General features: G+C 43.5%; 2 protein-coding genes across 3 annotated transcripts in view; both read left to right on the top strand.

Annotated features, from left to right (window-relative positions):
• LOC308341345 (protein argonaute-1) overlaps positions 1-10505 on the top strand; it is a gene marked incomplete at its 5' end in the record, with an annotated part of 33332 nt that extends 22827 nt beyond the window's left edge. For both annotated transcript variants that reach the window (XM_080801242.1, XM_080801243.1), the window contains 7 exons: positions 3566-3725; positions 3910-4000; positions 5066-5260; positions 7150-7284; positions 7830-7931; positions 8689-8888; positions 9130-10505. In XM_080801242.1, the coding sequence (XP_080657368.1) occupies positions 3566-3725; positions 3910-4000; positions 5066-5260; positions 7150-7284; positions 7830-7931; positions 8689-8888; positions 9130-9238 (992 nt within the window). In that variant the 3' untranslated portion in view covers positions 9239-10505. The remainder of the gene's footprint in view (positions 1-3565; positions 3726-3909; positions 4001-5065; positions 5261-7149; positions 7285-7829; positions 7932-8688; positions 8889-9129) is intronic.
• A 10115-nt stretch (positions 10506-20620) lies between these two features.
• Positions 20621-25299, top strand: part of AGO3 (argonaute RISC catalytic component 3) — a 122164-nt gene continuing 117485 nt past the window's right edge. The window contains exon 1 of the mRNA XM_080800787.1: positions 20621-20977. Coding sequence (XP_080656913.1) covers positions 20959-20977 — 19 coding nt within the window. The 5' untranslated portion in view covers positions 20621-20958. The remainder of the gene's footprint in view (positions 20978-25299) is intronic.

Below are 25299 nucleotides of genomic sequence, written 5' to 3'. Positions count from 1 at the left end.
CTCTCTCCAGTCTCAACCTTGATTAGGACCTTGGGTTTCTTCTACTTACATTCTGTTCCTAGATTATGTGCCATTTGGACAATGAAGACAATTAATTGCCTAGGAATTAAGCCAGCAGATAAGAGTAGCAGTTATTCTAAAGACCCTCACCTTCCCTTCTTGGAGGCCAAAGCAAGGTCTAGTTGCATTGTGATTGCCCTGAGCATATAGAAGGACAGTGTTACATTTGTCCAGTTCTGATCTGGTACCACATCTCATCCTGTCCTTAGTATTTTTAACTCCTTCCTCTCCACTAAATTGATGATATTATCCTTTTTTTTTTTAATGTAAACTTTTTATTGTAGTATACATAAAGAAATCCTGAGTTCAGTTGAATGAATTTTTACAAAATGTCACAGCAGGGTAAGCAGTACCCATTTTTGCAAGCAAAACATTACCACAACCTCTGGCTGCCAGTCACTACAGCTCCCCATCAATGGTAATCACTATTTTGGCTTCTAATGCCATAGATTCATTTTAACAGTCTTTGAAATTTGTGTAAATGAATCATGTATTAGGTACTTTTTTTGTGTCTGGCTTTTACTCAACATGCTTATTATGAGATTCATCCGTGTTTAATTGTGGTTTGTTATAGTTTTTCCATTAGATGAATATAACACAATTTACATTCTGCCATCAGTGGTCATATTTGTGTTGTTTCCAGATTTTACTGTTACAAATAAAGCCTCAGTGAACATTCTTGTATGTATCCTTTGAACATATATACCCATTTCCATTGGGTGTATATCTAGCAGGAATTTTATTTATTTATTTATTTATAAAGATTTTTTTTCCTGTTTGTCAGAGAATAAGCAGAGGTGGGGGAATAGCAGACAGGGATAAGCAGGCTCCCAGCTGATTTTATTTATTTATTTTTGAAGATTTTTTTCTGTTTGTCAGAGAATAAGAGAGCATAGGTGGGGGAATAGCAGACAGGGATAAACAGGCTCCCAGCTGAGTAAGGAGCCCGAAGTGGGGCTCAATCCCAGGACCCTGAGATCATGACCCAAGCCGAAGGCAGAGGCTTAACAGAGTGAGCCACCTAGGTGGTCCTCTAGGAGGAATTTTATTTTTTATTAATTAATTAATTTTTATTTATTTATTTTTTAAAAGAGATTTTATTTATTTATTTGACAGAGAGAGAGAGAGAGAGATCACGAGGGAGAAGCAGGCTCCCCGCTGAGCAGAGAGCTCCATGTGGGGCTTGATCCCAGGACCTTGAGATCATGACCCAAGCAGAAGGCAGAGGCTTAACCCACTGAGCCCCCCAGGCACCCCTAGGAGGAATTTTAAATGTATAGTTTACACTTCCACCATCAGTGTATGAGAATTCTAGATATTTTATATCCTTACCAAACTTGATATTGTCTCTTTCATTTTAGCTGTTTTTGTGGTGTGTAGTGATACTATGTTGTGCTTTTAATTTGATTTCTCTGATGATTGATAAAGTTGGGTATCTTTTTATATGTCTGTTGGCTATTTCACTGGCCTCTTTTGTAAAGTTTTTACTCAAGTCTTTCCCTTTTCTTTTCATTGCCTTAACTACCTTTTTTTAATTGATTGATTTATAGGTGATTGATTTCTAATTGATTTATAATTCTCTTGTTTAATATATATGTGTATTATATATATCTTTTCTGCTTTGTGGTGTGCCTTTTTATTTTCTTAATGGAGTCTTTGTTGAGCAGAAATTGAAAATTTAAATGTAGGCCAATTTGTGTAGCATTTTTTCTTTATGGCTAGTAATTTCTGTGTCCTGTTTAAGAAATCCCCAAATCGTAACATACTAGTCTATGTTTTTTTTAAAAAATATGTGTTTTTTTATTTATGTTTTTAACCTTTCACATTTAGAATTAGTCTGTCTCCTCCAGAAATTCTTGCTTTCTCTGTTCCCTGGCGGTTCCTCTGCTGGTGCAAAGCCTAGAAATAGCATGTATACCCAGGGTAAAAGCAGCTGCAGAAGATAGCTCACCTTGGTGAGATTCTTTTCCTCTCTGGAAGTTTATGCCCCTTCAGTTCTTGTCTCAGCACCTCTCTCTTGCCTTCAGAGGATGATTTCTGTATTTTGTCTGGCTTTTCTAAACGTTATCTGCAGAAACATTGGTTGGTCACTAACTACTCTCTCTCTCGGTAGTGGAACTGATCCTTTTAGCTTTTTAAACATGTTCAGGTCTCATTGAAAACATACTAAATCCTTCACTGATCCCACATCTCCTCCTTGGCACTTTATATCACCAAAATAGTTTGTGCCCCTATGCATTAGTTTTTTTGCCTTGATATCAATTCAAAGGACATTTATGGGGGCTCTTGGGTGGTTCAGACTGTTGTCCGACACGTGATCTCAGCTTAGGTCTTGATCTTACGATTGTGCGTTTAAGCCCTGCATTGGACTTTATGCTGGGCATAGAGCCTGTTTTAAAAAACAAACAAACAAACAAACAAACAAACAGAAAAACAAAGGATATTTCTGGTCTTTATTTTACTAGATCTCTTAGTGTTTGATTTTGTTGAATACTTGCTCCTTCTTGAAACCCTCTCTTCTCTTGGTGTTCATGATACAATACTGTCTTCCTCCTAGTTCTCTGGGTATTTCTCCTTTGCAGACCCATCTTTTTTTTTTTTTCCCCCAGACCCATCTTCTTAACTGTTTGGCAAATATTAGAAGTTTCTCAAGATTCAGGTCTAAGCTCTACTCCCTTCACCTGTTCTCTACCTTGATGATCTCATCAAGATCATGCTTTTAATTACTATCTGTATAAAATATCTAACAAATTTGTATCTCCTTTCAAACTGCTTTTGAGCTCCCAACTATTATTCTCATTGCCTAATTGATATCTTCACTGGGATGCCCAAAAAGCACTTCAAATTCAAAGTGTTTCAAAAACAGCTTATGACCTGTTTTATTACAAAAACTAGAAGCTTGACGTTATCCATAAAAATTCTTTTCCCTTATATATATTATCTCTGAGTCCCTTAAATATTTATTGAATCTGTTTGTTTCTTTCCATCTAAGTGGCTTAGTACAAGCTATCTTTAATTCTTGCTAGATCAGTCTGATGACCACATTCTTTCTCTCATACCATGGTTCCTTTGCTCTCCTTTTTAGTTACTTTGGCCTTTTAGTTTCTCAAACATTTCTTCTATCAGAGTGCATTTTTGCATGCTGTTCCCTTTGTCTGGAATGCTCTCCCCCAACTCTGCCCCTCTTCTAAGTGCTTTTCTATCTTTGGGTTTCGTTTCTATCACTATTTAATCCTTTCCTGGCTGTTATTACCCCCTATTATATACTCTCTTATTTTCATGACATTTTCTGTTACAGCATTTATTATTGTTTTACTTTTCATGACTTTTAAAACTAATCACTAGAGAGCAACCACTATGATTAGGGACCCTGTGTTTCTGGTTACCATTGTGTTCTTACCACCTCATATCCTGCCTGACATCTAATCACCATTCAGTAAATATTTGTTGAATGCACTAGTTACTCTCTAATTCACTAATGCACTAATTCTCTCCCTACTTACAGCTGAAGTGAAACGTGTTGGAGATACACTCTTGGGAATGGCTACACAGTGTGTGCAAGTGAAGAATGTGGTCAAGACCTCGCCTCAGACTCTGTCCAATCTCTGCCTGAAGATCAATGTCAAACTTGGTGGCATTAACAACATCCTAGTCCCACACCAGCGGTATGAACTGTGTTCCCCACTTGCCCTGTCAAGCAAGATACCATGTTGGGGATTGACAAAATTATAGGACTCTGGCCAGGCAGAGTAAATCAGACACAAGAGAGAGATGACCAAAATGGGTGTTAGATGGTGCCAGGAGGAGAAGACCGAACTCCTCACCATTTGTTTTCTCTTCTTTGTTTAGCTCTGCCGTGTTTCAACAGCCAGTGATATTCCTTGGAGCAGATGTTACACACCCCCCAGCAGGGGATGGGAAAAAACCTTCTATCACAGCAGTGAGTGATACTCTCCAGCTTCTTCTTAAGGTTCTCATTTTAGCTCTGAGCACCGAAGACTACACATAATCTCCTTTTCTCAGCTCTGACGCTTGACCCTTCATAAGAACTTTTTTTTCAGCTGGTCATCCCCATTATCCACTCCCTTGGTATCTTCATAAAACTAACTCTATATGGTATCTGTTTTTCAGAGAGAGCAGTGAGAGTGTAGGCGGTGGCCAGAGACTTTGGCCAGTCTCCATCACTCTTGCTCTGTGTTCAGATTTCTCTCTCTCCATGCCCACTTCTGGGATATGGGAAAGACCACGTCTCTTCTCTGAAATCCTTATGAAGGTGGTTACTTAGTTGCTGGAACTGTCGTTTCCTCTTCCCCATTTCTACCCCTGGTCCATCTAGTAGATTAGATTCTTTCCAGTCCCTCTCCTGACTTCTCTGCTCCCCATCCCTAGAGGCTTCCGAATTGCTAGCGGGATCAAGCCTTCCTTCCCACTTCTCTTTTCTCAACCCTCACATTTCTCTAGGCAGACTGGGCTAAGCACAGTAAATGCAGGGAAATCCTGTACTATGCTTAACCTTGTTCTCCTTGTGGCCATCTGTCCTAGGCTCTGGCCACTGTCCCCTTTGAAAATTATGTTACTCCTACCTCCTGCAGGAACACTCTACACTGTGGTTCCTGGGTAGATTAGTACTTGAATTGAAAAAAGGAAAAACTACTGGCTCTTTGAGCTAGTAGTGCCAAACCTTCACATGCCCTCCTGCAAGGGGTAAGAAAATTGAATTTACTAGGTACTTACGGTGGGCTAGGTCCTATGCAAGGTTTTATACATGTACCATAGTAGCACTGCCGGCAGGTGGCTTTCTTACCTACTGAGAGGAGGAAAATGATCAGATGGATTAAATAACTTCTGCATGCATGATAGAGAGTGAAACCAGGACTTATTGAATCCAAAGCCCTGCTAACTCGATTACATAGTTTTCTTGCTAAGAAGCTTCCCCAAATCTATATCCTAACAGTGTTGAAAGGGTGGAGGTTCTGGAGGCTGATCCTGCCTCTTTGATTGTTAGGTGGTAGGCAGTATGGATGCCCACCCCAGCCGTTACTGTGCTACTGTGCGGGTGCAGCGACCCCGGCAGGAGATCATTGAAGACTTATCCTACATGGTGCGTGAGCTGCTCATCCAGTTCTACAAGTCTACCCGCTTCAAGCCTACCCGCATCATCTTCTACCGAGATGGGGTTCCTGAAGGCCAGCTCCCCCAGGTAGGGCCCAAAATAGGTGGAGAAAACCTTCACATTGGGGCCAGAGGGCCTAATGGGTGCAAAGTGTACTGCTCCTTTTTTTTTTAAAGCTGTTGGCATTGGGAGGTGGTACTTCTTTGAGAGCTTTGCTAAATGGCAGTAGGCTTAGGAGCAGAGATTACAACTAAGAGGTGGTGTGCATAAGCATCCAAAGACCTGTCTTGTAACAGAAGAGCCTCAGTGCATATTTACTCGTTGATTCATGTTGAACACTGATTCTTTAGACCAGTAGTTCTCAAAACCTTAACATGCATCAAGGTCACCTGAAGGGCTTGTTACAACAGTTTGTAGGGCTTCAAGACTTTCTGATTCATTGTGGTTCTTTTGTTGTTGTTGTTTTGTAGGATTTTATTTATTTATTTGAGAGAGAGACACACAGAGAACATGAGTAGGGAGAGGGACAAAAGGAGAGGGAGAAATAGTCTCCCCACCAAGCAGGGAGCCTGACTTGGGGCTCCATCCCAGGACCCTGGGATCATGCCCTGAGCCAAAGGCAGATGCTTAACTGACTGAGCCACCCAGGTGCCCTTGGAGTTTGTAGTTGACAAGTTCCTAGGTAGGTGATGGTCTGGAGGCCACACTTTGAGAACTGCTATTGACTTTCCTTCAGAATGTTCCTCCTTTTCTTTGTCCCTGCCAAGCCTTCATATTGTGTTGTTAATAGTATATAATGAACTGGTCTCCTTGACTGCCATTTAATATTAATATAACTGTCATTTATTGGGTACCTCTTATGTACTATGAATTGTGGTAAGCACTTCATAGTGTTCTATTTAATGCTTAGAATAACCCTATGAAATAATAATTATTATTGCATTTGGCAGAGAGGAGACTTGGAAATGTTAAATGATTTCTTCAGTGTCAACCAAGCTAAACACTCAGGGAACTGGGATTCAAACAAATTGGCCTGATTTGAGTTTATGCTCTTAACCATTATGCTCAGTTTTCTCCAAGTCATCCACTGTTCCCTAAAACAGCAGATGAATTTATCCTATCATTTCTCTATTCAGGAATGTCCAGTGGCTTCACATAGTCTTGGGTTAAAATTCAAACTGCTTAGCAAAGCAATCAGCCATTATTAACCCCTACTAGGTTTTCTATGCTTTCACTTAATCTGTTATACTTTTCACAAGAGTTTTATGAGGCTGGTCTTATTAGTAACTTTAGTAGATGTGGAAAAAGTGTGACTTGGAAGGGCTAAGTAAATTGCTTACAGGAATACAACTAGATAAAGCTTGGGTTTAAATCCAGTTCTAATTGATTTCCATTTTATGTATTTCTACCATACCGTTTTGACTCCCTATATCTGACTTCTAAGACAATGAGGCGACCATTGCATATGGTTATTTACTTGTGGGTTCTTCTTTAGCTAGTCCATATTCTTATAATCCTGCTTCTTTGTAGGACTGAATTCATCTACTCTGTACCAGTTCCTGAACTATGTGTCTGCTTTTCTCTAGTGGTCTCAACACTGTTCTTGGAGTTCACAGGGGAATTCCTGTTATCCTCCTGATCCTGAAATTGACCTTACTTTGGGCGTTGTGGTTTTATTGATATCTTTGTGCTCTGTTTCTGTGTGTTGATATTAGGTCTCTTTACGCATAGGAACCAGGTGAGTGCTCTCTGCTGATGCCAAGCCTCCTGGCCAATTTTTTATAGCAACATATCATGGGAACTGAGTATAAGGCTGATTTTGACAGAAAGGCTGTGTCATCTCTTTAATGGTTGCATTTCTGTTTATAAAGGGAGACTGAGCAAAAATCCATATTACAAATGGCAACTCTTAGTTCATGAAGATGTGACTCAAGAGGAGCTATGTCTCTTTGTCTCCCTCCTTACCCTGTGCTTAGATCCTCCACTATGAGCTGCTGGCCATTCGTGATGCCTGCATCAAACTGGAAAAGGACTACCAGCCTGGAATCACTTATATTGTGGTGCAGAAACGCCATCATACCCGCCTTTTTTGTGCTGACAAGAATGAGCGAGTGAGTGAGAGATTGAGGAAACCACCCATACCCTCTTCTTGTCTCCCTTCTCTTAATATGGAAGAAGGCCTCGAGATAAATCAGGATTTAGTCCTTGGTTTGTCTATCCTCCATAACCCCTTCCCCTCGCTCTTGTCCTTCCTCTGCAACCTCTTTCCCTTTTTTCCTTTCTCCCCGCCTGTCCTTATACTTCCTCTCCCTCCTTTTAGCTCCCTGGCCTATAGACCATATATATGGATCAGTTCCCAGAGAAGTGAAAGGGAACTACTATTTATTGAACTTCTCTTATATGTCAGACACTGTACAAGGTATCTTCCTCACAGCAGCCCTGTGAGGTAGGTATTATTATTACCTTCAGTTTAACCTCAGAAAGCTTAAATGACTTACTAAGGTCATACAGCTAATGAATGGTGAAATCAGCACTTACTGAGAATAGGAACTTCTGCTTTACTTTTGAGATTCCGGTGGAGTCAGTAGAATTGAGTTGGGGCTCTACTTAGGGCGAGGCAGATCTTGGGATCTTGTTTGTCTTTGTCTCTATACAGATTGGGAAGAGTGGTAACATCCCAGCTGGGACAACTGTGGACACCAACATCACCCACCCATTTGAGTTCGACTTCTATCTCTGCAGCCATGCAGGCATCCAGGTAGCTAGGCTATGTCCAGGGGATTCCAGTGGGTCAAAGATGAGTTGATTATTCCCACTGCCTCTAAAATATAACAGCCATCACTGAGGGCATTCAGAAAAGGATTATTCTTTTAATAATCCCTTAGCGTACTGAACAGAAGTACATTTTGGGGACGCCTGGGTGGCTCAGTTGGTTGGAGCAGCTGCCTTCGGCTCAGGTCATGATCCCGGCGTCCTGGTATCGAGTCCCACATTGGGCTCCTTGCTCGGCAGGGAGCCTGCTTCTCTCTCTCTCTCTCTGCCTGCCACTCCATCTGCCTGTGCTCGCTCTCACTCTCTCTCTCTCTCTGACAAATAAATAGATAAATAAAATCTTAAAAAAAAAAAAAGTGCATTTTGAACATCTTAGGGTTGCCCATAACAAGGGTGTTTTATGACATACGTGGCTTTGTGTTTGCCTTTTTTGTGGGTGGGTCTTCCAATCCAACCACACTCTTTCTTTCTTTCTTTCTTTTTTTAAGTTTTTTATTTATTTGAGAGAGAGTGAGAGGGCACAAGCAGGGGGAACAGCAGAGGGAGTTGGAGAAGCAGGGAGCCTGTTGCAGGACTCAATCCCAGGACCTAGGGATCATGACCTGAGCTGAAGGCAGACATTTAACTGACTGAGCTACCCAGGCACCCCCAGCCACACTCTTAACAGAACAGTGATCCTGTTCCTTAGCATTGGCCATCCCTTCTGCCCAGCCTGGGGCCCCCTCACCTTCCTATCTTCCCAGGGCACCAGCCGACCATCCCATTACTATGTCCTTTGGGATGACAACCGTTTCACAGCGGATGAGCTCCAGATCCTGACGTACCAGCTGTGCCACACTTATGTACGATGCACACGCTCCGTCTCTATCCCAGCACCTGCCTACTATGCCCGCCTGGTGGCTTTCCGGGCACGATACCACCTAGTGGACAAGGAGCATGACAGGTGAGGCCTGGAATCACAAGCTGGCTTCCCTTTTGCTTCCACCTCTGGTACCAGATCCTCTCAACTTTCCTTGGGCAGAAGGAAATGAATATCGTACAATATGATACCCTTGGGCTCATCTGCCCAAATCTGGGTTGGGACTTTCTCTTAAGTTGGTATGGGAATTGGTACTCTGGATGGGGGAATGGATTAGCAGCAGCTCAGTGCACCAGGAAGGACTTCTTTCATTTTTGCTTTTCAGTGGAGAGGGGAGCCACATATCGGGGCAGAGCAATGGGCGGGACCCCCAGGCCCTGGCCAAAGCCGTGCAGGTTCACCAGGATACTCTGCGCACCATGTACTTCGCTTGAAGGCAGAACGCTGTTACCTCACTGGATAGAAGAAAGCTTTCCAAGCCCCAAGAGCTGTGCCGCCCAAATCCAGAGGAAGCAAGGAGGAGGAGGGAGGGTAGGGAGGAGTTCAGAAGGCCTTGTTTCCTTCTACAAGGGGGCAAAAGGGTGGGGAACAGGGCCAGTAAGCCAGACCACCAGCCGGAAATCTCTGATGTCCACCTCATGACCCCCACCCCTCACCCCATCTTGTCACATCTGGCCCTGACCCCACTGGACCAAGAGGGGCAGCACTGGTGCCCACCATACACACAGGTGTCTCATGTGACTCGCAGTGCTAAAGACTCATGCCTGACAACTTGGTAAGGTCGGCTCTGCAGCCCCGCGGACAAAAGCTGGTAGGTTTGGGTTTGATACTTTAGATGGGAGTGTGAGGGGCTTGAGAAAGTGGGTGGGAGGAGGGAAGGATTTTTTAGGAGCCTTAATCAGAAAAGGTCTAGATTTGTTTATGAGGAAAAACGAAACCAGACCCAGATCAATATTTTAGAATACTAGATGTTTTAATGGGTTGAAAATCCAGTTTGTAGGAAGATTTTTAATGCTAATGATTTTGGTTTCTCCTCCCCCAGCTGCCACCTCCCCTTTCCCTTATTCCTTTCTCTCCACCTTTTCTACCCCACCTTACGCCTCCTCCCTGACAGACATCCAGCCCCTAGTAAGACTTAAGGCACTATGGCACTTAGCTCTGAAGTGACACGACCCTGTCTTCCTTCCGCCTACTGGTGGGTAACCAGTGCCTTCCCTGTAATGGTAATGCTGCAGAACTGCAACCTTTTGTACCTTTCTTTAGGGGGTGGGGTGGGGGTGGGAGAGGAGGTAGGTGGGGAAGAAATACCCCTAACCCAACAAGCCTCCAGCCAGAGCGCCAGCTATTTTGCATTCAAAGGAATTGACTTCCATATTCATTGAGCTTTTAAAAAGATCACAACCTCAAGATGGTTAAAGTCCATTGACATTTGCACTTTCAGACACAACAAGTCTTGGAGCTGCTGAGATGACTGGCCCCTGGCCTTTCCACTTAACATTTCCTTTTCTCCCTGTCTCCCAGCCTCCCCACCTTCCTGGGTCTGGAGTTACTTTCATAGCATTTCTCATTCTTGGCTTCTTTTTCCCCCTGATGGTGAAGTCGTTTATGTTTCAATATTTCTTAACTGGGTTGTCTTATAACAAATGATCTTTAGTTCTAAAATAAGAAAAAAGAGCAAAAACTAAATGTTATTTTTATACCATAACTTGAGTCTATTGCCAAAATCTGGAAATCCCTCCCATGCCCAGTAAGTTTACATCCCAGAAACATTGAGCCATGTACCTGACTTATTCTTTGGCCTGGCTAGGTAGAGGGTGGTTATCTCCCCATGGAGGAGCTCAGGCTCCAGCCTTCCCCTGTGCAGATAATATCTTTTTCTTGCTATATGCTCCCTCCTCTGCACTGCCCTGCACTCTTTCCTGCAAGTGCATCTTCCCTTTCTCCGGACTGTCCTCTGACACTTTGGCTCATCCCAGATTCCAGTGTGTCCTGTGGACAGGCTGGGGGATTTTGCTGCTTCCTATTGCTTCTGTTTACACAAATGAATTTTTCCCAGTTTCCCACTAGGGCATGTGAGTGGGTGGCATGGGCCTTTGTTTTGTTTTGTTTTTGTCTCCCTGGATAAAGATGGGGTTTGGCTGTCTTGCAGAACTGGAAAAGTAGGGGGTTTCTAGCTTGGTGCCTGCTGGCCTTGAGACAAGGCCCCCTCTTTCCTTAACTGTTCATTTTTGTCCTATCCCACTGCTTGGGATGAGGAGTTGCAGCTTCAGTGTGGAAGTTCCTCTTTTTGAGGAGCCTGGGCTTGGGTTCGCCCCAGTCTGGTGATGAAGCCATGACACTTTAGACCTAGCTCAGGCTTGGAGGCCGGTCTGAATCCTGGCCTGTGTGCTTAGAGCTACCATTTCCCCTTCCCAGCAGCCCTTGTACAGACCCAGATTTGCTATGCAAAACAGTCTATCCCAGATTCTGTTCTGGTTGGCTACTTTGTTCAGCAACTTCACAAAACGTAGCACAAACATTATTATGGAGAAGGCATCAGGACTGTTGAGTAACTCCTCTTCTACTTCTTTCCTACTGGCTACAGCATGGGATGCCCCATGGGCACAGCCCAGCTGAAGAACAGAATGGAGGGCTCTGGGAGGAGGCAGCTCACTGGAGAGCCTACATTCCTTACACAAGTGCCTAAAGAGAGTGATGCCAACACTCCATCTGCCCTGTCCATCGCCTTCATATACTGTCTACTTCGTGTTCAGTCACCCTTTGGGGAGGGGAGCTCTCTTGGGACAATGGGCTCTGCATGTTCTCTTCTTGGGTGCATTTAGGGGCTGGGATCAGGGCACTGTTCCTGGAGGGTCCAGTCATTCACCAGCATTTGCAAATATCCATAGGGAGCTGGTGGTAGCCACCTACTCTCAGCAACAAGTTTATGTTCTCTCCTTTTTCTCTTTGCCTCACTCTCTCCATTTGGGTTTTGAGCTGGGGCCTGAAATGCATTTTTTAGCCCTTTGGCATTGCACATGCCATTCAAGAAATAAAAAGCAAGAGAAGTGGTTTGGGTAATGGCAAGAAAATGACTTCTTGCTTTGATTTTTTTTTTTTTTTTAATCTTTGTGACTTGAAAAATACCCCTGACCTTGAGGATTATTCTTGTTTGAAAGATGGTGCATGCAGATTGAGAAGTGGTATTAGCAGCAAGCTTTGGCTTTCTTGGATTTGGTTTAAGTGGTGCTTCTTACTTGTGCTCTGAGGAATTGTTGGGGGGACCCCAGCCTCATTCTCCTGAACAGGTCTCTTGCTCCCTTTGTTCTACTCTCTTGCCTCTCTTTTCTACTTGCCTTTTCCCTGGCTCCTTTTCCTTTTTTTTAATTCACTAAGCTTGTTTGCTGGCCTGCCTGCCTACCTATGTGATGATGAATTCTCTGCATGGCTGTGATAATCCCACTGTTAGCTAGCAAGGTCAGGCTTAGCTCCTTGGCTGCAGAAGACAAAGAATCTGTTCCCCAAGCCTTGGTAATGTTCTCCCTGGGCTTGATTGCCATCAACATTACACAAGGGCAGAGCAGCAGATCTGCCTACCTGACATGAAATCAGGAGGGCTTCTGACAACTTCCACATCTGTTCAGTCCTTGGAGCTGTTTTTTCTCATTGCTTTTTCTAGATCTGGTTCCATTTCTCCACCTCGGGCCTACCTTTTCTGAGGCTGTCCTAGGGTTGAGCTACTTGGTTTCCAGGGTTGGAGGGTTAGGGGGATGGACATAGGGAAAGAAGAGAGTGATGGGTAGAGAATGGAGAGAATTTGGATAAAAGATGGGAAAGAGCACTGTTCATTGATCATTTTTCCAGTCCAGTCTGATCCATTGGGGGTTGAGGTGCTACTGTTGAACTCGGGTTAAGCCTGGGACTATTGTTGATGGGAACTTAGGTTTAGAATAATGTTGACAATGAAGATACCTAAAAACATGAAACCTCCCTAAAAAGCTCCTGGTTCCCCCCTACTAGATAGCTCCACTGTGGCCTCCTCTTTGCCTAAGCAACAATATTCTTGGATGGTTTTTTTTTGTTTGTTTGTTTTGTTTTATTTTATTTTGGGGGTGTGTGTGTCCAGAATTCTATAAATGAGGCTAGCATTCAGGATGGGCAGCCACGGGGACATTTTGAATTCTTAGCTGGTCCATCGGGTATCTATCTGCAAGGCTGGTGGGGCCATATTTTAGACCCGGCATCATGTGTAACAAAGAAGAATGGAAGTTCCTTCCCCTTCAGGGTGGAAAGTCATCTCAAACTAGCCAAAATGCAGTTTTGGAAACTACATTAGAGGAAGTTATTTTTTATATTTACTGGGCCTAGGCCAATCCAGGATGGTAGCTGGGATGCCTTCCTTCTTAAAGTCTGATCATGGCAGGGATATGCAGGGCACTCTTTCCTATTTAGCCTTCTAAGCAGACTGGGGAGACGGGATTCTCTGGTTTTCTCTTTCCCCCCTTTTATTAGGACTTGCCTTCTCCCTAGGCAGGGAGAGAGGCTAGGTTGGTGCTCTCCCCTTACTCTATTCCTACTGACTTAGAACCTCTGGCTGCTGTTTGGGAGCCCAAGAATGGGAGTGGAGGGAATGGGCTCAAAACAGAATAAGGTGGGGAAGGCAGATTTCCTTCTTTAAAAAGGAAAATAGAATACCCTCCAAGGATTGTGCAAGTAAAGACAATGTGTCAAATGCACTGAGTCCCCTGGTGTAGTAGCAATAAGGAAAAATGAAATGACTTTCCTGTGCACACAGTCCAACCTGATCGGTGTGTGATGTTGCACTTAGCAGCCATCTGGTGGGCATGTGTGACTACTCTGGGTTTCACTTTAGTTTCTAAACTTTTTATCCCTCTCAAGTCCAGCATGGATGGGGAAATGTCCCTGAAGCCCCACAGCTGTGTACTTGTTTGCATTTGTTTCCCTTTGAGACTTGTGTTTGTGTCCTGCTTTGAGCTGTACCTTGTCCAGTCCATTGTAAAATTATCCCAGCAGCTGTAATGTACAGTTCCTTCTAAAGCAAGCAACAGCAGCAGCACAATTCTGTGTTTTATAAAGACAACAGTGGCTTCTATTTCTAAAGTGCGGTCTCTCTCTCTCTCTCTTTTCCCCCACTCCCATTAGCAAAGAAAACTGTTGGGATTAATTATGTCTCCGATAGATTTTAGTTTAGAGTATTAGATGGTTATAACAGCGGAACCATCGCTTCTATAGGAAAGTGGATTAAAAACAGCAGAGTGTTGAAACTACAGATTATATGTAACCATACTTCACAAGGCCTTCACTTACTCTTCATTCAACAAACCATGCAAAGCACTGTGTCCAGTAATACTGTCAGGGGAGAAAGGAAGCACAGTTCAGAAAGGAAGAAAACCATGTCTCTTTCCTTAAGGAGCTTAAAGTTTGGTGAGGGGATATGAGTGGCAAATTGGTTCCCTAGCCCAATGATGAGGGACAGAAATAAGGCTGTAAAGCTATAGTAGTGAAGATAGAAAAGGGAAGATTTTTGAGATACCCTAAGAAGATAGAATTAATAGTACTCAATAGATGATGGAAGGGAAAGAGAGCAGTAGAGGCTAATAATACTCAGGTTTCTGCTTGAGCAATGAGTATATTGGGACATTCTTCTATCCAAGACTGGGGGAGAAAGGAGACTATAGAAGAGAGCTGGTGAATTTTGTGAAGACAGCCTTGTATAGACAGTTTGGAGGTTCCCATGAGGCAACAAGTTTAAGGTTTCCATTAAACACTTATATTTTGGTGCTCAGGGAAGACTACAAAACTGCAATTGTAGATAATGGCATTCATACTCCTATAGATGGTAGGTAAAGCCATAGGAATGAACAAGATGTCTTAGAAAAAGAGTAGAGCAAGACAACATAGTGTGCAACTCCAGGAAACACAATTTAAAGGATGGGAGGAAGCTGAACCTAAGAAGACTGTTAAGTCACTAGAAGATAACTTGCATATTTTTTACTTAAGTGGGAGAAAAGTCAGAGAATGGAATAGGATCCAAGAAGGGCATAATTTTAACAACATGAACTGCTGCCTTGAGGAGGAGGTAATTTTTTCTACTCAGTTTACCATCCTCCACCCCAATTTCGTTGGCATCTTGCAACTATATGGTCATTCTCCAGTATTTCTTGAAAATGAGCTTTGAAAAAAAACCTAATTTAAATAAGGCTAAGACTAGGATTTCCAAGTTGTTCACCACAACCGCCACCTCCACCTCCAGCTTCCTCCTGTCCTCAGGAGATACTTGCAAGAATAAAATAAACAAACCTAATATTGCTCCTAACCAGTGTCCTAGATGTTGTTCCAGTGCACTCAATAGAACTTAGTAGCTGGCCTTATTTTCATGACTTGTTTTACCCAGAGCCTATGAATTCCTAGGAGCAAAAACTACATTCTGTTCATTTTTTGTCATCTCAGGGCTGTAGCATATATCAAGGGATCAATATTTGTGAATAGAATTGAAATGATCTAGTAATTGTGGTTCATGAATACAGAGGGGGAGTCAAGAAGTGATATTGAGTGCACAGGATGGACTCAGCATTCCTGACTCTTCAGGTAAGTAGAAACTCAACAAGATTACCATCCTCTTTTCTTATTTTCACCCCAACTTGGAGGTTCTATGGTTTTGTACCTTAAGCTGATGGCACAGTTGTCAAGCACGCAGGTTCCGGCATTCCTGGTATTGCTAGAGCCCTGTTATTTCTGTGTACTGGGGGAAGATGGGTCAGAGATGGATTCTGGCACAGGGCCCACTGGGAAATTTTCAGTGGCAGCTAGTGTGTACATAAATGGGCCTAGCATTCTCTGGAGGCCCAGTGTTGTGACTTTCAAATTCCAAAGCTAACCTGTGTCTACCACCTGTCAGATTTCCTTGGAAGCAATCCAGCCATACTGACCTCCTTTTCAACAGCAAGAGTTGGTTAGGTTGATCAAACTTGAGCAAATTGGAACATGTTAGAGATTTTCCCAGTTGAAATAAAACTCAAATATAGGGGCGCCTGGGTGGTTCAGTGGGTTAAAGCCTCTGCCTTTGGCTCAGGTCATGATCCCAGGGTCCTGGGATCGAACCCCACATCGGGCTCTCTGCTCAGTGGGGAGCCTGCTTCCTCCTCTCTCTCTCTGCCTGCCTTTCTGCCTACTTGTGATCTCTGTCTGTCAAATAAATAAATAAAATCTTTAAAATTTTTTTTTTAAAAAAACCCTCAAATCTATAACCCTTAGTGAAGCAGAAATAAAGTATTTAGCAGAGTAAGTGGGAGGATGATCATGACACATTTTGCCATAAATTTCAGTTTTAGAAATGATTGATATTCAAAAGGTTTCAGAATTTGGCTCTTGGTTGCTACTCAAGAGAAAGGTAGTGAGCTCCCAGTATCCTGATTTTTCAGGTCCTGGAGCTCAAGGTTTTGAGTCATGGCTTGTCCTAACACCCCTGGATATTCCTCTTTAGTATTGGTTGAGCAGTCTTTCCTTTGCCCTGTCAATTGGCAACATATACTGTAGCACATTCTTTTTTTTTTTTTTTAATTTTATTTGTTTATTTGACAGAGATCACAAGTAGGCAGAGAGGCAGGCAGAGAGAGGAGGAAGCAGGCTCCCCGCTGAGCAAAGAGCCCGATGTGGGGCTCCATCCCAGGACCTTGAGATCATGACCTGAGCTGAAGGCAGAGGCTTTAACCCACTGAGCCACCCAGGCGCCCCTACTGTAGCACATTCTTGTCTCGGAATTACCTTGGAGCAAAGTGAGGCTGTGTATTTGTTGAGAATCTTTTGACTTAACAAACCCCAGAATCTCATTGCAGTTAGGCTGGCTAAAAGAAAGGGGTATAGTGCAAAGAAAAGACTTTCAAGTTCTGAGCCTGGGCCATCCCTAGACTGCTGTCTACTGCTTAAATGGAAAGTAGCATTGAATTGTAGCAAATAGCTCTCCCTGTTTGATTCTAGCTTTCAAGCCAATTTATTCCTCTGGCTACAGGCTTAGGAAACCTGGCAAGCTTAGATGTTGCAGAGTGTGACAGAAGCAATCCTTTAAACTGGAAAAGTGGACTTCCTGGGTACATTTAAAAGTTCTCCACTTAAGAGCCACAACTGCCCTCGCCAGGGTATCATATCAGAGTTTTTGGATCACTGTTTTTTACCCTACAGGAATATACTGTCCCTTTGTTCTAGACCGCAGGAACTTCAGCACTATCCTCTTGGCAAGGTCTTATTTGGACAATGAAGTCTTGTAGGACCTTTCTAGGGAGCCCTCCATTCCTCTTCCCCACCTTCTGAAGGCAAGGAGCTTTCCCTCTTAAAAAGACGGAGTTCCCAGCCATGTTTTTGGAAAAGACCAATGGCTTGTTAAGGGAAGTGATCTGAAAAGGAGGAGGAGCTTGGATACTTTGAAGTATATGAGTAGGTGTTTTGTATAGTCTCTGTTATCTTATTTAATTGCATCTTCACAGCATCCACGTGAAGTAGTTTATCTGTTACTTTCAATTGCACATAACAAACCACCAATGAAATTGGCTTAAAAAAGAAACCTGTAACATGACAAAGAATTACTGATTTAATATGGCTCCAAGGTTTGTTAATGCAGTGATTAAAGTGATAATACCAACAAAGCAGGTTCTTCCAGTGACTTTCCTCTGCTGTTCTGTGTTGGTTTATCCTTATGTTAGTTTGCCTCAGGGTCCCAAGGTGGCTACTGTAATTCCAGGAAGGAAATGCTGACAATAATGTGTAACAGAAAAGGTACTAATTTTTCCTTACATTTCATTTTAAAGTAAGGAAATCCTTGGAAGCCCCAGCAGATCTGGCCTCCTGTCTTACTAGAAATGGGTCATCTTCTCACTCCTGTCATTGGCAAAGCAAATGAGATCATCCATCATGAGTGGCTTAGATTAATTAGGAGTTACCCTCTGAGCAGTTATCCTGCTTCATCAGTCTGGATTAGAAAGAAAAGTCTGGTCTGTGATGAGGGCTCCTGGGTAGGTATCCAGCAGTGTCTTCTCTACTTGGGTATTCTGGCTTTTAGAGATGTAGGTTTAGAGTGCCTTTTGGAATCACATAGAATAGCAGAGGACCTTCAGTCTCAGCTCTGTCCGTATGGCCAGTATGTTTTATATTGTGTTCTGCTGCAATACAAAATAACTTTCTGCTATGTAAAAAATCCTGCTGGTCTGAGAGAAGAGATTTGAATTCGGGTCAAATTGAGTAACTTCAACCCACATAAAAGAGAGGATTCTATCCAGTTGCTGTCATCATCCAGTGGTGGTGTTTCTCTAGCTCAGGAAGCCTAGGAATGCAACTTTCAGAGGGCACTGATTTCCTTGTCCCTCAGATGTCTGTGCTATTTTATAGTTTTCCCTTCTGAAAGCAACCAGTGCTGCAAAGGATGAGGGCCGAGTTTTAGCCTGGGCACAGTTTTAGCCTGCTTCCTGAGCCCCATTCTTGACAGCCCACTTACTCCTCCATCCATCCCACAAATCAGGGAATGTTGCAATGTCCCAGGCACTGGCACTTTTCTAGGCATTGGGGCTATGACAAGATAGACAAAAAAACCTGTTCTGTGGCCTTAAGAACCAACTTGTTTGGGAATGAGGTTATCCAAAAATAGGATGTGCATGTGCTTTGGGGAGAGCCTCATAAAATTTGCTTTTGATAGAATCACTAGACCTCTTGCCTTCCCACTTTTTGATATTCTACAATTAACGTACCTTTCACATGGGCTCACTCTAAAGAGGTGGCGGGGTCCCTGAATAGCAGCGGTAGATGGGAAGCCATGGTTGATACTAAATCATACTGAATTAGGAGATAAAAATCCTGCTTAATCAAGGTCAACAGAGAAGACCACGGCCTACCTCAAGGGTTCATCACCATCACAATGACTATTCTGGGAGAGCATAAACTAGCAATCACTTAGGGAATCAGTTCCAGAATTTTCCAAAATCAGTTTGAGGGTGTGATAGATGCTTGTACAAGAGTTGATGTTTTCCCTGTAGGGATGCTGCTCCTGACTTGGATTCTGTATATATAGGTATTGAAAATAACTTTTAGGATAGTGTTTCATCTGGTGACATTTGATATTTTGAAATTGATGTTAATGTTGGGACGAAGTGAGGCAAAATTGAAATCAGACAGATGACAGTTTGAATCCCATCCACTTATGCAACGTTTACTGTAAGGTAGGTGCATCTAATAAGTGTTTTAAAATGTTAATGATAGTAAACTTTATTCACTAACATTTAGTTACAGAGGGTTCTGGTTTATGTACATTCCCTAACCTCGCAACAGTTATGTAAGATGTTAGTCTCTCCATTTCTCAGATAAGAGGCTCAAGTGACTGATCCAAAGCCCCACAATGATTGGGGGGAACTGAAGATAGGATACATTTTCTTTTTTATCCCAAACTTTAAAAAATGAAATACTTTGATTTTTAAAAGTCTGAATAACGTTACTGATATTTAGGGACTAGGCAAAAATCATGAATCTTCAGTCTGAATAGTATCACTTTTCATTAAAGCAACATATTAAGGACCTGCTATTTCCTAGTGAGTGTGCTGGCCATGGTAAGCTTATAAAACTTAAAAGCTAGTGCAGGAGGGGGCACACAAACTTGTAAGTAAAACAAATTGCAGATGGGGAGGATTATTAGGGGGATGCTGTAATAGAAAAACGGGCCTCCACCGTAGATAAGTGGTCCGGAAAAGACCTCTCAGATAAATCAGGCTGAGATATAGAAAAAAGTGGACAAGGGAGGGAAGAAGAGAGGGTGAAAGTGGAGGGAAAGGAGAGGTTCTGTTCCTGGCCAAGAGAACCAAGAGCAGAGGGGCGCCAAGTCGGAAAGGGATGCGTTTTGCCGGTAGTGGGAATTAGAAGCAGACTAATATAGCTGTAGTATGGTAATAGGGAAAGTCTTGCTTGAGAAAGGAAGGGTCCGTTTACGCGGTGCGTTTTGGCCCTGCAGAGTTTGATCTCAGTGTGACAAGACGCTATTAAAGCGTTTTAAACAAGGAAATTATCCGATGTGAAGTTTGTGTAATGTCTCGTTTCTTTTTTTTTAATTATTTTGTTTGCGAGAGAGAGATCACAAGTGGGTGGAGGGGGAGGGGTATGCAGGCTCCCTGCTGAGCAGAGAGCCCGATGTGGGGCTCGATTTCGGAACCCTGAGATCGTGACCTGAGCCAAAGACAGAGGCTTAACCCACTGGACCACCAGGCGCGTCTAATGTCTCGTTTCTTATACTCTTTCCCCAAGCTAAATTGTACAACACTCTCGCCCGCCCATGGTTGTCAAAGCAACAGACTTGGAGTGGTCAATTGCGGTGGTCACTTGACCGCTTACTGAGGAGGCGGCGCGAGGTGCCGCCCAACCTGGGCGGGGCGGGAGGGCTCTGTAAGGAGGGTGGCCTTTCCCCAGACGTGCTCGGCTCCGTCACTCCGCTGCGGGTCCCGGCCTTGCACCACAGACCAGCCACACTCCACGCACGCTCCTCCCCAGGTAAGCTGCCCCGCCCTCTGCGACGACGCCTCCGGCAGGCACCGCCCCACGCTGGGATGGTGCTGAGTCCAGCTCCTCCGAGTTGTCTCCGGCAGGCACGGCCCTGCGGCAGACGGTGGGAGGGCCCGCCCCCCGCGCGTGCCCCAAGCTCCGCCCAGGCTCCGCTCCTCGGCACCTCCCCCGCGTCTTCCGCGCCGGCCGCGCCCGCAACGACGTCGCGCCCGCTGGGCCTGGGGCGGAGGAGCGGAGAGGCGAGGCTTGGACGTCGGGCGAGCCCGGGCAGCGGAACTGACGCTAGCGGGCTTCCGGGGGCGGCCCCCGGGGAGGTCGGCGGCTGCGCCGCAGTTGTGGAGGGGCAGTGGGAGCGTAAGCGGCCGCGGGCGACGCTAAGTTCCGCACGGGGCTCTCTCTTTCTCATCTCACGCTTCTTCTTCCTCTGGCATAGTCGCGTGCTCCCTCCCCACGGCGGCTCTTCCCGACGAGATCTTTCGGAGTGCGGTTGCTGAAGAGAAGCCATCGCCACCTCGTCTTGGGGCCGAGTGAGGGTGCCTGTCGCGCCGCGTCGCCCCCTGCGCTGCCTCCTTGTCCCCAGAGGTGGGCGCTCTTCTCGTTCGAAGCACTCCCCCCAGCTCCATGAATGGAAATCGGCTCCGCAGGTGAGCAAGTCCGAGCTGCTTGGCCCAGAGGGCGGGGGGTGCCCCAGAGCATCGTCTGTCCCTCCGCCCCAACCCAGGTGCGCGAGGTGAGCGCGGTTCGGGCGGCTCCTCCTCCCGCCCCCCGCCCGTCCCTCCTCCGCCTCCCCGCAACCCCGCCGCAGTTCCCCAGGGCCACTGAGTAGGCAAAACTGTGGGGAGGGGACACTGCTTAAAGGATTGAAGTTTGGGGTTCTCCAGACGATATTACTCTATTTTCTCGAGTCTAGAAGGGTTGTCTGTTTTGTTATTCCGATTGAAGGTGTAACGGTGCTCGCGTCCTTTAACCGGGTTGTGTGTCCCAAGGAGGCACTGGGCGGTCGGCTCTCTCATCTCTTGAGGTAGTTGTGAAACGACATGAAGATAACGGTGAGAATTAAGTTTGAGATAGGTGTAAGCGCAACGTCAAAAGCAAGATGGCATTTCCTCCATCTCCGAGTTCTCTTCTGATGTTTGCGGCGGTATGGTATATAGTTGCCGAGGATTTCGGAAATGTCATATCGGTCCGAATTACTGCTTACGTGAGGAGGTGGATCTTAAGGTTGCTGACAATATATTTTTTTTTCATTCCCTATCCCCTAGAGAAACGGTTATTATATTCTTGGAAATTGGGGATTTAAAAAAAACTGCTTTCTCTCCTTCGGAAAACGGCAGTCTTGAGAAAAATTGCAACATCGGCTGTGCTTAACTTGAAAAAGAATTACCATTCTTTATGATTCTGAAGTAATTGATAAAGTAGGTGTTACATAATGGGTTGCTTTCCAAAGGGTCATACTTAATATGTTAAGTTTGATGGTGTGTGCTTCATCCAGATGGTAACACGTTTATAAGTTAATTTTCAAAACATTGGGGTGGGGGGTGGCTTGTTACTGACGGGATCACAAATTCCTGAATTTCACCTCTCTTTTTGCCAGTTTGGGAGGTACTTGAATATAAGAAAAACTTAAATAATAAAGGAAACCAGTGACCTAATGATAATAAAGGATCTGTTGATTAGGTTAAGAAGTATAATTGTCGATTGCCTCAGTGTCTCAGTCGTTAAGCATCTACTTTTGGCTCGGGTCATGATCCCAGGGTCCTGGGAACAGGACCCGCATCAGGCACCCTGCTCAGCGGGAGTCTGCTTCTCCCTCTCCCACTCTCCCTGCTAGTGTTCCCTCTCTCCTTGTGTCTCTCTGTCAAATAAATGAAATCTTAAAAAAATAAAAAAAGTGTAATTGTCAGGAAATGCTGACAGCACAAATTTGTAGAGGTAGAATGGGGAGAGGTGATTATTGCAAGTTTTATTACGTGAAATTTTCTCTGATCCTTTTTCCCGATTCTCTTTTGTATGCTTCATTTTTTAATCTAAATATTTTTTAAAAATCTATAGATTGTGAAGAGTTTTAGGCTTTCATTTATCATTGATTTATATATTTCTGAAACTCCCCTGCCTTTGTCTTTTAATTTTGTATCATACTGTTTAGGGAATATGATGGTCTAGGGCTATAGATGACTTTTATATAACTGTCCTGGTGTCAAGCCTGCAAAACAAAACATGAAAGTTAAACAATTTATTAATCACCCTGAGTTTTAAAGAATGTTTTGAGGGTTTTCAAGTTTTTTTAGTCTTTTTCTCTTTTGGGTTTTTCATATGAAATTATGCCCCAGTGTGTGGACAACGTCTTAGAAAATATTTCTGAAGTCCAATCACCTAGCCCACTGGTCCAACTACCAAAGTACGATTCAGTAAATGCTCCTCTGAATTCTTGGGCTATAGATAAGTTTTACATCTTGTTTTTGTGTATGCCATTGCTGAAATATATACCCATTTAACTATTTTCATATCTGGGGAGGTAGAATGAGGTAATATCAACCATATGCTTAGATATCTTGAAATTCAAAGTTTGCTCTTCAGTGCAGTTTATACATGATTAACTGTAATGTAATAATGAAGATAAAGTATAATATGGCTCAAAATTGTCACTATCAAAAACAAAATTTTCATTCTTCCTGAGGCTTGCATACAATTGTTACGCTGCATATGAAATTGAAAGTGTAGTTGGGCAAAACATGCAACTGAGTTTTAAATGAAGAATTTGACAGGTACCAGGGCACCTGCTTGGTTCAGTTGGAGAGTGAGACTCTTGCTCTCAGGGTTTTGAGTTCAAGCCCCACATTGGATGTGGAGATTACTTAAAAATAAAACTAAAAAGGGAATTTGACAGGTACATATTTTGGTTTAAAATATTTTAGACATGGGCGCACCTTGATGGCTCAGTCCATAGAGCCCAGGACACTTGATCTCATTTGTGAGTTTGAGCCCCACCTTGGGTGTGAAGATTACCAAAAAACTTTTTTTTTTTTTTAAGATTTTATTTATCCATTTGACAGAGATCACAAGTAGGCATAGAGGCAGGCAGGGGTGGGGTGGGGGGGTGCAGGCTTCCTGCAGAGCAGAGAGCGCGATGTGGGGCTCGATCCCAGGACTCTGGAATCATGACCTGAGCCAAAGGCAGAGGCTTTAACCCACTGAGCCATTCAGGCGCCCCATCAAAAAACATTTTTTTAGGCATAAGTGTTCTCTGATAGTTTGTTGAGTCAGTGTTGGATCTTTGCACCAATTTTGTTCTAAGATTTGTGTGTGTGTGTGTGTGTGTGTGTGTAGATTCTTAGGTATTACCTTAAGAAAGGATATTTTAAATTTTAGTTGTTAGGAAGGTACATAGAAAACTTTATTTATATTGGAGGACTTGGAGTTAGGATACAAATGCCATATAATTGTTTCTTGATGAATCATTCCTCACTAAAAGTTAGTATGTCTTTTTTTGCATGTAATATTTTAAGTTATTTTTTAAGGTGTCTTGTACATTGTACTGATTTAGAACGTTGTGAACTTTGATTTAACCAGAGAAGCTGGCACAGTTGTTTTTTTGTTGTTTGTTTTTTAAAGATTTTATTTATTTATTTGACAGAGACACAGCGAGAGAGGGAACACAAGCAGGGGGAGTGGGAGAGGGAAAAGCTGGCTCCCTGCCTAGCAGGAAGCCCAACGTGGGACTTGAACCCAGGACCCTGGGATCTTGACTGGAGCCAAAGGCAGACACTTAATCGACTGAGCCACCCAGGTGCCCCGGTTAGGGGAACTTCTGATGAAACCCCATTTTTTTTATAGTTTAGTTACATTTGGACTGAAAGTATATTTTAATTCTAAATAAGTGTGAATAGAAGCAGCAGAAATGTTCATCAAGATATCAGTTCTCCTGAGTAGTAGTGTTTTAGAACCTTACTACTTTAGTCTGTATTTTTAGGTGAAGTCAGACTATTGTTGAGGGTAGAAGAAATCCTACCAATGGAAGAAAAACATTTACTGTTACTTTAAATTAATGATATGCAAAGTGATTTGATATGTTTGGTACTTGTATACAGTTTTGCAGGAGTGAATAGACCATGTTTCTTAGTGATACTTTTTTTTTCTTAAGATTTTAGATACTTATTTGACAGAGATCACAAGTAGGCAGAGAGGCAGGCCAGGGGGGCGGGGAGCAGGCTCCCTGCTGAGCAGAGAGCCTGATGTGGGGCTCCATCCTAGGACCCTGAGGTCATGACCTGAGCCAAAGGCAGAAGATTAACCCACTGAGCCACCCAGGTGCCCTCTTACTTTTAAGTTCAGTTTGGATCTGCAAAGTGATTTTAAGGCTCTGCATTTCTCTAATAATAAAATCTAGGGTCGCCTGGGTGGCTCAGTCCATTAAGTGTCTAAGTCTTGCTCTCAGCTCAGGTGTTAGTCTCAGGGTCATGAGTTCAAGCCCCACATTGGGCACCACACATGGAACTTACTTAAAAATGATGATGATAATAATAGTCATCATCATCATCTGGAAAAATCATTTGAGAATAAGTTCCAAAGGAACAAAAGTTATGTGTATGGAAACTAAGTTTGAATATGAGTAAAAGTTGTGGATTCAAAATACTAAAATATGTAATGCCATTAGGGTCTCAGTTTAGTATTTAAAGTAATCTTTTTGGGGTGCCTGGGTGGCTCAGTGTTTAAGTGTCTGCCTTTGGCTCAGGTCATGATCCCAGAGTCCTGGGATTAAGCCCCGCTTAGGGTTCCCTGCTTGGTGGGAGGCCTGATTCCCCCTCTCCCCCTGCTTGTGTTCCCTCTCTTGCTGTGTCTATCAAATAAATAAATAAAATCTTTTAAAAAAATAATCTTTTTTAATCACTTTGGGATATGTTTTCTCGCTTTTAGATTTTTATCTTGAAGAAAAATTGTCAAAATGCTGCTCTGTCTGGAGGGCATG

The sequence above is a fragment of the Martes martes genome (assembly GCF_963455335.1).
Source record: "Martes martes genome assembly, chromosome: 4".
In the NCBI taxonomy this organism is placed as follows: domain Eukaryota; kingdom Metazoa; phylum Chordata; class Mammalia; order Carnivora; family Mustelidae; genus Martes; species Martes martes.
This window is presented reverse-complemented; position numbering and strand designations above follow the sequence as displayed.